General features: G+C 40.7%; 4 protein-coding genes and 1 non-coding gene across 5 annotated transcripts in view; all 5 read left to right on the top strand.

Annotated features, from left to right (window-relative positions):
* The first annotated feature begins 303 nt into the window (after positions 1–303).
* rsl1d1 (ribosomal L1 domain containing 1) lies at positions 304–6,352 on the top strand. Its single transcript, XM_042508055.2, has 9 exons — positions 304–430; positions 673–812; positions 1,570–1,708; positions 1,809–1,957; positions 3,304–3,405; positions 3,758–3,851; positions 4,558–4,683; positions 4,787–4,948; positions 6,069–6,352. Exons 1-9 carry the CDS (start codon positions 392–394, stop codon positions 6,207–6,209), a joined length of 1,092 nt encoding a protein of 363 aa, XP_042363989.2. The 5' UTR covers positions 304–391; the 3' UTR covers positions 6,210–6,352.
* On the top strand, positions 3,519–3,650 carry LOC121959391 (small nucleolar RNA SNORA55). Its single transcript, XR_006106902.1, has one exon. It is a non-coding gene; the product is annotated as a small nucleolar RNA SNORA55 (small nucleolar RNA).
* Positions 6,353–7,346: 994 nt separating the features above from the next.
* Positions 7,347–7,967, top strand: LOC148186359 (phosphoinositide-interacting protein-like). The gene has a single exon (XM_088070392.1). It carries the CDS (start codon positions 7,632–7,634, stop codon positions 7,965–7,967), a length of 336 nt encoding a protein of 111 aa, XP_087926518.1. The 5' UTR covers positions 7,347–7,631.
* Positions 7,968–7,982: 15 nt separating this feature from the next.
* Positions 7,983–8,912, top strand: LOC121958394 (transmembrane protein 238). Its single transcript, XM_042507289.2, has one exon. It carries the CDS (start codon positions 7,991–7,993, stop codon positions 8,612–8,614), a length of 624 nt encoding a protein of 207 aa, XP_042363223.2. The 5' UTR covers positions 7,983–7,990; the 3' UTR covers positions 8,615–8,912.
* Positions 8,913–11,369: 2,457 nt separating this feature from the next.
* The window catches only part of snx29 (sorting nexin 29), a 179,102-nt gene continuing 178,405 nt past the window's right edge, over positions 11,370–12,066 (top strand). Inside the window, exon 1 of the mRNA XM_088070391.1 lies at positions 11,370–11,754. Coding sequence (XP_087926517.1) covers positions 11,748–11,754 — 7 coding nt within the window. The 5' untranslated portion in view covers positions 11,370–11,747. The remainder of the gene's footprint in view (positions 11,755–12,066) is intronic.

Here is a 12,066-nt window from a genome sequence, read left to right as displayed (position 1 = left end):
AAAAAAGGTGCAATGATCTGAAAATCTATATATATTATCTATACATTTTTTAAATATATACTTAATTGTTTTAATTTTTTTAAAAAAGCGTAATGATTTGCAAATCTTTTTCAACATATATATTTTATGAATAAATATGTATCTATATATAGAAATACATGTATATGTCTAAATGTGTCGGTGTGTATATGTATAAATTTAATGTTCAACTTAATTGATTTTTGTAAAATATATATTTGAAAAAGATAAGAAAATATATATATATAATTGTCTTTGGACGTTTGCCTTCACCAATGTCCAGAGGTCTCTACAAATAAAGTTTCTTTGTATTGTGACGTAAAGTGTCCCCGTTGCGCATGCGTCGGTGTGGTTAACACGTGAAGCAGGCAGCATGGCAGAAGCTGTAGCGGTTCCGTTGGACCGTGCTCAGGTAAAAAACTTATTTTTTCCAAGAGTAAATTCAAACTCTCCATACATATGTTGTCCGTTAGTAGATGTTCTCGTGACTGGGATAAATTATTATCGTTCTGAGGCGACAGCAGCAAGTTAGCATTAGCCAGCTTGTTTGCTAGGTTTAGCAACGAAGCTAATTCAGGGGCACAGTAACTAAACTTTTGTTGGTGGGTTTAGGGAGACTTTTATAACAGTGGAATTAATGTTTCTATGAAACAGGTGAAAAAGGCCGTCCAGGCTCTGCAGGCTTTTCTGAAAACCAAGTCGACCCAGGACTCTCTGTTCTTGGACGACTCTCAGCAGATCAGCCTCCTGTTCACCCTCTGGAAGATCCCCCGGCAGGCTCAGACCATCCGCATGTGAGTCCACAAACAGGGACATGAACCTGCCTTTACTCCTCACCTCCCTCTGTAAGCAGCTCTCTGGCCTGAAATGAATTCTTCCATCTACTGTGTGCAGGTTTGGGGATAGAAAACTATCTCAAATGCATTTTCCATGCTACAGCAGAGGGATATTAGGGACTGTTCGTTATTTACGAGGAGAGGGGAGGGGAGGGGAGGGGGTCGTGCAAAAAGGGGGTGCCATGTCAAATAATTTTGAAAACTTTAAAAACCCTGTTTTTGATTTTTTTAAGAAAATATGTGTATGATAGGCATGTTTTCTTTCTTCAGTTTTGTCTTTCTTGTATTTTTTTTACCTGAAAAATGTTGATGTGCTAATATGTATTGATGTGGGAGAACATCTTATTTGCCATCACCATTACTTCTGTTTCTCACTTTAGTTATTGAATTGTTTGTTTTTAAGCGAAAAGCTGCTTTTTTAAAATTGTACTACGTTTTTTTGAATAGAGTAATGTTCGTGCTAGACACTGTGAGTTGTCATGGAAATTACATTTCTTTGGTCCTTGAAATGTCATGGAAAAGTTTAGGAATTTGTCTATGATAATGTGTGGGAACTTGAGCACAAAGCAGTTAATTTAAAAAGAGTTTCAGCTTCAGCCTACACCTTTTTGTCACTGCTTCAAAATCGATGACTCGTTATTGTTGTTATTGTTTTTCTTGTGTGTATTTGAGCTGTCAAATCAAATAAATTGATGACGTATCATTTGGCCCTCAGCCCCCTGCCCCACGGCCAGCGGCCTGACACAGACGAGGTATGCCTCTTCACCAGAGATGAGCCCAACATGACGGCAGAGCAGACACAGAGGTTTTATAAGAAGCTGCTGGAGGAGAGAGGTGTGAAGAACATCACTGAGGTAACAACCAGTCAGCGTTTTATCAACCAGTAACGTCCACATTGAGACCTCCTGTCGATGGTAACCACAGTCCTGATGTGTCCCCGTCTCTCCTGAGCAGATCATCCCGTACAAGATCCTGAGGACCGAGTACAAACCCTACGAAGCCAAGCGCCGCCTGCTGGGGAACTTCGACATGTTCCTTTCTGATGACCGCATCCGCCGGCGGCTGCCGTCCCACCTCGGAAAACATTTTTACGAGAGGAAAAAGTAAGAGCTTTTTTTCTTCTTTTTTTTGGTAATTCTCTTTTTTATTGGTTTATGTGAATACACAAAAACAAAATACAGAACCAGATGAACATGAAGACCTTTCAGTCATGTAAAAATGAAAAATAAATTTAAAAAATATATTAAGAAATGAAATAAAAAGTTAAATAAATAAATAAATGAAAAATGCTAAAAAGGGGGTGTTGAATAAATAAAGATTTGTAAAATAAAATAGGGGTAAAAACTAAGTTGAAAGGCAAACAAAAAATAATGTTCTGTAGACAAGAGTGAGAGCTTTTGTTAGTGGTGTCAGTTTTACCTTTCAGTTTCTTAATGTTTTCAGCACCATCACAGACGTGTCCGTCAGGTGATCGATTATTTAACAGTGAAAACATTTACATGCACAAAGAAGTCAGGCTTTTGCCCGCATTTCAAAAAAGACGATATTTCAACTAAACTCTTCACACATTTAATAAAAATGAATATTTTCGTTCACATGCAGCTCTGCATACTCTGATAAACGTGCACTAATATAAAGTTTGTCACATTAAAATATGGAGCCGCTTGTCATTTTGCTTCTTTGCATCAAAATAGAATTTTTTCAGTTTCTTCCTGGTGGTTGACTCGTTGTTCCATGTGAACTCAGCTTCCATCTAAAATTCCTTCAACCACTTTCTTGAAAAAGTTGGCGTTGTAGTATTTGTGCACGTCCAGTAACCTCTTAATATCAAAGTCTCTTCCTGATGTTTAAAAGTCTTTCTTTTGTTTGTTTTTTGACCAGAAATGTGGGCTTTGAATTTCAACCCCAGACGTGGGAACTGTACGTTTTCACAAACAAACTCTCCAAAGAGCCGAACGTAAACAGACATGTCTTAATCTGAAAATGCAAAATATGGAAAAGGGCCTGATTCTGAATATTTAAACAGACTATGCTGTTTTACATGACCCGCATCAAATCCAGAACGTTATCGTATTTGGCGTAAAGTCAGAATCAGACTCAGAATCACGTTTACTGGCCAAGTTCAACAAATAAGGAACAAGGAATTTTTTCCAGGTTGGCAATGCTCACAGTACAGGGGAGGGAAATAAGTTAGGGATAAGAAAAATAGAAAAAAAGACAGACATAGACATGTAATTGTATTTACAAAGGAAGAGATAGAGAATACATACAAAATGTACAGTATGTAATTCAAAAATATACAGTATGAACAGTTTAGTGCAAAAACCACTATGCGTGAGGTAGTATAAATATATATATATATAAAATGGAAATATTGGTGTGAACGTAGCCAGTGAATTTTCTCCATCTGCAGTCGATGCATTCTGACATTGTTTCTGTCTTTGAACAGAGAGCCGCTGTCCGTGAACCTGCAGAGCAAACATCTGGCCAGAGACATAGAGAGAGTTATCCAGGGCACCTTCCTGAAGGTCACCAACAAGGGCTGCTGCTGGTGAGATCTGCTCGGCCGCTCTCTGTCTTCCTAAATCTGTGTGTGACACCAGCCTCTTTTCTCTTCAGCTTTAGGAAAACACATTTGGTTTTGCTCAAGCAACAAAACCTGTAGCACCTCATAGCAACCCTGTCGATTCTGTGAAGTGTTTGATACGGGCGTCTGCTGGTGCCAGAGAGACTCAATGTAAATCCAGATGGACCTCCTCTTCCTGTGGAGCCTGTCTCTACAACTTTGATACACAGTGTGCGATATCCGCATGAAATATGTGCATTTATACCACTTGTTTTGATGCCGTTTACAGTTAAGAGTTTGAAACCTGTATTATGTCACTCGTTGGCCTGTGTTGTAGCATGGCACGCATCGCCCACGCCGGCATGACTGCAGACGAAGTGACGGAAAACATCGAGGCTGCCGTCCAAACAGTGGTGTCCAAACTGCGCACGGTGAGTCCAGCTGTCCACAGACTTTAAATCAGCCAAAGCTTATTAATTGTCTGAGCTTCCTGGATAACTTTTATGTTATAATTTAACTTAATATATCTATGTGAGGATTTTAGGGCTGTCAAATGAATAACTTTTTAGTCATGATTAATTGCATTTTCGATCTCATGTTTAAAATTCCAGTACATTTCAAAACAGCGGTACCTCATTAGGCGAGAGGCGGGCTATAAAAAAAGACAAGTAAAGTAGTCATAACATCAAGAAGTGGATTTCTGAAGCCGAAAAATTAGAACCCCGAACCGACTTGCATGAGCTGCAGCCGAAACCCGGACGCTCTGTCAGCTCCCCTCAGCACACATTTTCGGCCCAACCTGTCGAGCCTCTCAGGGGCCTGTCGGTCTTGGGTTGAGAACTCTACCAAGCAATTCTAAAAAAAAACAAACCGGAAGTTTCAGGCAACAGTGGGCTTGCAAAAATCTCTTTTAGTGATCTAATACTCTTTTTGCGCATGGATAAGAGCACAAAATGTACAGGATAATCTCTGTTTTCAAAATTCTGTGCGTCTGTGACACAGCCTAATTATTTTAATATGTATCTACATGAAGGGGCTTCAACTTGGATTTTTATTGTGCATCTCTGTGGCGACAGTTAGTGTTTTGCAACATGGCACTATGTAATAATGATGATTTCTTTTTCCTGTACTGTGCAGAAAGGACCGGTGCTGAAGCTGATCCACATGAAGAGTCAGACATCAGTGGCTCTGCCTATCTACACCTCAGACCTGCAGCAGCTCAGCGTGCTGGATGAGGAGCAGGAACAGGAACCCAAGAAAAAGGTCAGAGCGAGATCAAAATCAAACGTTGGTGTTGTGTTTGTGGCATCAGTGGCAATGGTGTGTAAAAATAAGTCGCTCATGCGTTGCTTTTTGTGAATCACAGAGAGGTAAAGCCAAAAAGACAACGAAGAAGAACCAGACAGAGAACAAAAAGCAAAGCAAAGCAAACAAACATTCCACCGCGGAGGGAGAGGACGAAGCGGACGAGGAAGAAATCCCACAGCTGGTTCCCATAACAACACCCAGCAAAAAGCCCAAACTGGAGGTCAGTGCTGCTCACAGCTGCTGGATTAAAAAACTTATTTCGCTATTTCAGGCGCCTCTGGGGGTGTTACAGTACACAAGTCAAAGTTCAGAGCGAGTTCAGTACTGCAGAGAAAAATAAACACATCCATCCCGATTCGTTCATTTATTCTGAACAGACGGTAGTGAGAGTCTGAGTCCTGCTGGGGACTAAAAACATTCCTTTTTAGCAGAATATATGACTTTAAAGTAGCTTTTTGCTGGTTGCTCCACTCGCTTTTATGCTGATATTTTTTATGACTTGTAAATGTGATTTTATGTTGGGGTTTTCTTTTACTATTTTTTTTTTTTTTCTGCTGATGTTGTTACCTTCCAGCACTTTGAGATTTGTTCCAAATGTAAAGTGCATTAAAAATAAGATCTATTAATAGTGTTATTATTATGATCATTATTATTAGCATTTTGACATCTTTAGTAAACCCTTTTCAGTTTGAAAATAAGGAACATTTCAGGCACTTTACTAAACACTGTACAAACCTAACCAAAAAGCAACAGATGATACATTTTAAAGCATCTTTGAAATTGAAAATACAAAATAAACAGAATAATAGAAAATGAATCTTGTGTATTAGGGGTGTTTCAGTCAGCCCCAGTGAGGCTTCATTTTTAAACATTCAAAGTGCTGAAACATTTGTGTGTTCTGTTCGGACAAACTGTCCTCGTCTTACAATATATGCAGCTCCCTCCGTTGCGGTTGTAAATGCGTTTCACTTGCACTCGCCATAATGTGACTGACTTGCACACTGCTATCACAATTCACACAAATTCAGCCTCCTGAATTTCATTGCAAAAAAAACCCACCTGCAAACATCAAAAATTGCCCTATAATTATTTACAAAAGCTGTTGTGAAATCAGATTTCAGGCCAAAAAAGGCCCCAAAACAGCCCGCAAAATCCTGGAGGGACTGAGTTGTGCTAACATTAGCAAGTGCATCAATCTACATACTGTGTATTCTGTGCATGTGTCACACTGTGAGGTTTTTGCACAAAAACTCAAACCGTCACAGCCCCTCACTCTGGCAGTTCTGTCTTAACACAGTGGACTATACACACTCATTGCCTTTCTCTCTCTCTCTCTGTAGAAACCATCAAAAAAGAAGCGGTTAGAGAAGGCACCCAAACCTGCTGCAGCAAAGAAGGGAAGTAAAACGCCAAACAAACTGGCAAAGAAGGCAGGCAAGACCGACTCCAAAGTCAAAAGAAAAGTTCCTAAAGTAAAATGATCATCTGTAAAGGATCTTTGCACATCTTTACCCTCGCAACATGGACATTCAACACAGAACACAGGACCCGTTCACAAAATGTTCAGTCTGTTTTTTTCTTTGTTTGATTATATAAAGCAGATTATAAACCTTATCTGAAATTATCCTTGGCTATGTTGTGTTCTTTAGATGCTTCTGTCTTTAAATGTCAAACGTTCGTTATTCTCTGAATGGAAAGCCACAGATGGAATATTAAATAATAATAACATTATTATATTATATTAGTATCTCAGGAAGTCCTTTAGGGAATTATTTCAAATTTGGCACAAGCGTCCCCTTGGACTCAACAATTAACTAATTAGATTTCAGTGTTCAAAGGTCAGGGTCACCGTAACCTCACAAAAATGTTTTTGCCATAACTAAAGAATTCATCAACTAATTATGACAAAATTTGATGCAAATGTCTTATAGGATAAAATAATGAAGTGCTGACATTTTAGATCCAAAAGGTCATAGGTCAACTGCACTGTGGCATCTTTATGTGGTATTAAGTATACTTATGTATTTTTCCGTGCATTGTTCTCCATCATATCTCAGGAACAGTATTTGGTCAGATACTGAATTGGTGACACTAATCTTGAAACCGTGATGATTGTATAGATTGTCTGGATGGAAACTGTAACTGCAACTTGACGGGTGCGTGGAGGCAATTTAGGTTTTAAGATCAGATCATCACCATCAGGCTCTACAGAACATAATATGATTTCATGCACTTCGTGAATATGAACTGTTTATCCACCTTTTGTGTACTTTAACATCTGAAGAGAATTAGCCTCAAGGCCTGTTTGCACTGAGCCGTTAGAGCCGTGCACGTATCAAATGACATGCCCATTGTTAACGACATTATACCGCCGCTTGTTCAGCTGCTGCCTGCATGTGGGCACATCTCCGACAGTACGAAGCTTTGCATCCTCACGACTCCATCGTGTCCTGAAGACGCCAAACATACATCCTACACACAAGCTGATGGAGACGTTCCGATAGGAGTGTTTTTTTCTGCAGACGGTATATTTGTTTTGGAGGTATAATGCAACAAGATGATCAGCCAATCGGTGGTGATGATTTTGTTGTCAACAGGTGGGCTGAGTCTGTGTTTGCATCCAAGCCCTCCCTCTGCTGTGTGGGTGTGGTTGGCCATCTGGAATTACAGTGTTCGCGGGTTACTGGGCAGGAGAGGGAGAGATGCATCGTGCGGACACTTTCGTTGATCATACAGACGATATAGCTCCTTTATCTGACCGTTGATTTGAACAAGGACTGGCTGAGCAGACGGGACAAGCTGAAGTCGACCTATGGATGTTCAGTGGCTTGTGTTTCCATTATTCATGTGTTAGAGGTTCTCCGAGGGCAGAGCGGTAATAGGCATTGTTCTGTGTAGCAACCATGGAAGCAATTGGAGAAACTTCATTTCCAGATGACTCTGGGAGCCAAAGCCTGTGTCCAGAGCCTCACACAGGCGCCGGAGTGGCCCCGGGCTGGAGCCACCTCCACAAACCCATCATCGTGATGGTGATGGGGTCTCTGATGTGTGCTGCAGGCGGACTCCTCTTCCTGCTGCAGTCATTAGGGGTGACTGAAGCGTCCAGCTCCGTGGCCTCGGCCTGCCTCTCCATCGGGCTGATGTTTGTCGTCATGGGGCTCGTGTGGATCCCCATACTAAAGGAGAAGCAGAGGCGGAAGCAGGGCGGCCAGGGGGCTCGGATAGAAGTGACATTGTAATGTGAAAGTGCTGTTTGTCGGTGATGATGCAACTTCTTTTCACAAAGTTGGTGTGGCTCCTGCTGATAACATGTCGTACTTTGACCACTGCTGGTGGTTTCAGTGAGGATTCACTGTCCAGCAACTGTTTTCTTGTTCGGAGAATCTCCGCTGCCACCATGTCAACATCTATCCAAGTAGAGCCAATCATGGAGATACGCTACGGAGGAGTTGGCCGCTGCAAGTGCTCGTTCTGGTTTGCAGTGGCCCACGACATACTGGGTGTCTTCATCATGATGGTTGGGGTGTTCGGAGGGCTGGTCATACATGATCTGTTCATCTACGCAGGGGCGATCATCATCTTCCTCAGCCTGATCTGGTGGGTGTTCTGGTACTCCGGGAACATCGATGTGCCGCCTGAGGAGCTGGAGGACGACGTGGGCCTGATCAAGCTGAAGAACCGCAGACTGAGCCGCGTGGTGAGGCGAGTGTCTGACCGCTTTTCCAGCAGGATCAGGAACTCTTTCAGGAAGAGCGCTGCATTTGTCAAGGCAGACCCCAAAAATAGACCTTCAAACACTGGTACAGAGGTACCGCTCTCCACTATTTATGACACCACTATCGCCTCGTCGTCTAGAGAGCTTGTGAGAGAGACTTTGTCAATATGAACATTGCAGACTGTAAATGACACACTGAACCTGGATATTTCCTTTCATCATTAGTTTGAAAGGGATTTTGTGTTTGCTCTGCTAACATGCACCTGTAATCATTAGACAGCACTGAAGTCTTGCCGAGATAACGTCCACGTGTTCTTATCTCACAGATAAGATGTTAACTTTGCACACCACAACAGTGCTGCAAATGGCTCTGATTTATCATCAGTCATTATTTTGTTGATTCACAGACTTTGCAGAGTAGAAATGTGGTGACTGTAAATAGAAAAATAAAGGCCAGAATAAGAATAGATTTGCTATGATGACTCTTATTTGGATAATGGATATATGACCGTAATATTACAGTCACATATTATCAGTGGTGGAAATTCAAAAAATGCAGCCAGAAGAATAAGACATACAGTTTTAACTCATTCATCATGGCTCATTAGGCATTTTGTTTTTTTGGGTTGTCCATCCATCCATCCATGAATCCATCCATCCTTTTCATTCTCGTGAATGCGATATCTCAGAGATTTAGCACAGACATCAACTCAAGATTTTAGTGGTTATAGGTCACTATGATCTTGTCAGTCTCATTCTTGTGAATGCAATATTTCAAGAACACCTTGAGGGATTTTTTTTTAAAATTTGGCACAAACATCCACTTGATGAAATGAGTAAATTTGGGTGATCATGGGTCAAAGTCACTGTGACCTTGCATCTTTTTCATCCTTGTGAAGACAAAATCTCAAGAATGCCTTGAGGGATTTCTTTGAAATTTGGCACAAACATCCACTTAGAATCAACGACGGACTGATTCAATTTTGGTGGTCAAAGGCTATTGTGAACCTGCCTGTCTCATACTTCTAAACATATTTTCGAAACACCTTGAGGGAATTCTTTCAAATTTGGCACAAGCATTCACTTAGACTTAAGAATAAACTGACATTTTGGTAGTCATAAGTCAAAGGTCAAGGTCATTTGACCTTGTCTGCCTCATTCTCTTGAACACAATATCTCAAAAATGCCTTGAGGGAATTTCTTAAAATTTAGCACAAACACCCACTTGTACTCAACAATGAACTGATAAGATTTTGGTGTTCAAAGGTCACTCTGACTTAATAAACCATGTTTTTGGCCATAAGTCAAGAATTCATATGCTAATTCTGAAAAAAAATCATATAAAAGCCGGATAGGATGAACTGATGAAATGATGACATTTTATATCCAAAAAGTCGAAGGTCAACATCACTGTGACATCATAATGTTCTTTGAAAAAACACCTTTGTGTCCATTACTCAGTGTCATATCTCAGGAACAGAAGGGAAGACATTTGGTCAGATACTGAACTGGTATCATGATCTTCTGTGCTGCTGGGGAGACATGTGTACAGCATCCATATTTTCACAGACATGCTTGTAAACTGTGACTGGAACTCTACTGATGTGCAGAGATGTACAACTGCATGACGGTAATTATGTTTTTTGTTTAATAGTAAATTAAAACTTCATGATCTCTATTGTATCACTCGTCTAACAGATAAAGTACAGCACACTTTCAAAATTCAACCACTAGATGCCGTCTGTCTCCAGCTTCACTCCCCGGAGGTTTCCATTCTCACTTCATGCTTGTGTATTTGGGATGTTTAAATGCTGGACCGGTGTTCGTCTCAAACTAACAGTTCTGAGAAGTAAATCTCCCTCTTTTTGCAAATCAAAGTGAAAACAGTCTTTTAGTTATGACCTATACACGCACCAACCTGTATCAAAGGGAAGTAACCAGAAACACACTTTTGGTAAGATACTCAGTTATTATTGTTAAAGGGACTATTCACCACCCCCCCCAAAAAAACCTCATCCTTGTAGCACCAGGATGTTTCACTTGCCTACTAAACCCTCAAACCAAAGCAGACTTTGATTGAACATCATAAAATTTTGTTACATATTCAAGTCAATATTCTCAGCTCCTTTTTTTCATTTTTTAAAGATGTCATGCATCTTTTTGAGGTTTTCTGACTTTTTGTGGTCAATTCTGTCTTCCTTGGTGGTTTTGTGACACCTTTTGGTTAATTTGCCCCCTTTTTTGTTGTTGTGTGTTTCTTGTGGTCATTATGCAATTTTTGGGGTTTTGTGTCACGTTGTGGTTTTTATGTCTTTTTGAGGTAATTTTGCCTCTTTGGTGTCATTTTGTCATTTGTGGTAGTTTTGTGACACTTTGTGGTTGTTTTTCCTCTTTTTTGTAGTTGTTTTGCATCCTCTTGTGGGCGTTATGCGTCTCTTTGTGGTTTCTTGTGGTTGTTTTGCCCCTTTTTGTAGTTATTTTGTACCTCTTTGCAGTTCCTTTGCATGTCATTATGGTCTCATTTGTATCTCTTCCTAGTCAGTACATGTTAATTTGAATGGCATTTTGCAGGTGAAATCACTTGACAGTTTTGGCCCACGGTTCTATACCTACTTTGTCTGTTCAGTAATCCATACATGACAACTGAGAATACTGAAAATAAAAGTGATGTATTTTACCCTTTTCAAATAAAAAAAAGCTAAGGTGTGTTAATGCTGCTCCAATTACAGGAAACATTGAGGGATCATTTATTATTATTCTGATTCTTCTTCTTCTTATTATTATTGTTATTATTATTATCATCGTTGCTGTTGTTATTGTTATTATAATAATCATATCTCTGCATTTAAAGGGGCGCTTTTGTAGTTCAACAACCTTTTTGCAGAAAAACTACAACTCCCACAAGAGCTTTCCTGTCATATGACAGCTGTGTGTTTTGTCATGTGACCTTGACTGTGCTCAGTCACAACTCCGTTTCCTTTTCCTCGCTGTGCCAAAGGCGTCAAACTGAAAACACTTCATATCTGGTTTCATGGCTGTGAAACAGCAGGTCCAGTTAAAGCTTCAGTTGATCTGCTCCTCAGGCTCCGGACACCTCCTCCATGTCCTCCTGAGGTAGACGCTCAGCCCCGGCGGCCCCCCGGCAGGCCTCTCCGTTCACCGAGTGAGCATCAGTCCTCACGCCGCGGTTAGGTGGGTGCAGCTCGGCTACAGAGGCAGAATGGGCCCGGTGCACCGTTAGCGTCATACCGGTGCTCATCTGTTTTAGCTTGGATGCTCCGGGTACCGGAGTTCTGCTGTCAGGATGAACGGTGAGTTCTGTTGGGTCATTTCCTTTGCATATATGTCTAATCATGCGTGCAGGAGGAGGCTCAGCAACTTGTTAGCACCCTCTGTGATCAGACAGTAAGTTTGGGATTTCTGCTGACTTGTTAACTACACTGTAGCCACTTCCTTCAATGTTCATGTCTGTCTGTCAAGTTGTGTTGCACTAACAGATGAAAGAGAAAATGAAAGCAGTTCAACAATGTTCAACTACATCCTGGAAAACTCCTGTTAGTTTTGTTTGGAAATGAACATGAAATAACTGTAAGTAGCCGTGAGGTTATAGAAGAAGATATGGC

This window comes from Plectropomus leopardus, chromosome 19 (assembly GCF_026936395.1).
Source record: "Plectropomus leopardus strain MGB_pleo_1.0 chromosome 19, ASM2693639v1, whole genome shotgun sequence".
Taxonomy (NCBI): Eukaryota; Metazoa; Chordata; class Actinopteri; order Perciformes; family Serranidae; genus Plectropomus; species Plectropomus leopardus.
This window is presented reverse-complemented; position numbering and strand designations above follow the sequence as displayed.

Bases quoted from the DNA above. Each gene is read 5' to 3' on its own strand.
- rsl1d1 (XM_042508055.2), top strand. From the start codon at position 392: ATGGCAGAAGCTGTAGCGGTTCCGTTGGACCGTGCTCAG. The intron at 813-1,569 runs GTGAGTCCACAA...TTTGGCCCTCAG, and splicing joins CAGGCTCAGACCATCCGCAT to CCCCCTGCCCCACGGCCAGC. The intron at 4,684-4,786 runs GTCAGAGCGAGA...TGTGAATCACAG, and splicing joins AACAGGAACCCAAGAAAAAG to AGAGGTAAAGCCAAAAAGAC.
- LOC121958394 (XM_042507289.2), top strand. From the start codon at position 7,991: ATGATGCAACTTCTTTTCACAAAGTTGGTGTGGCTCCTGCTGATAACA.
- LOC148186359 (XM_088070392.1), top strand. From the start codon at position 7,632: ATGGAAGCAATTGGAGAAACTTCATTTCCAGATGACTCTGGGAGCCAA.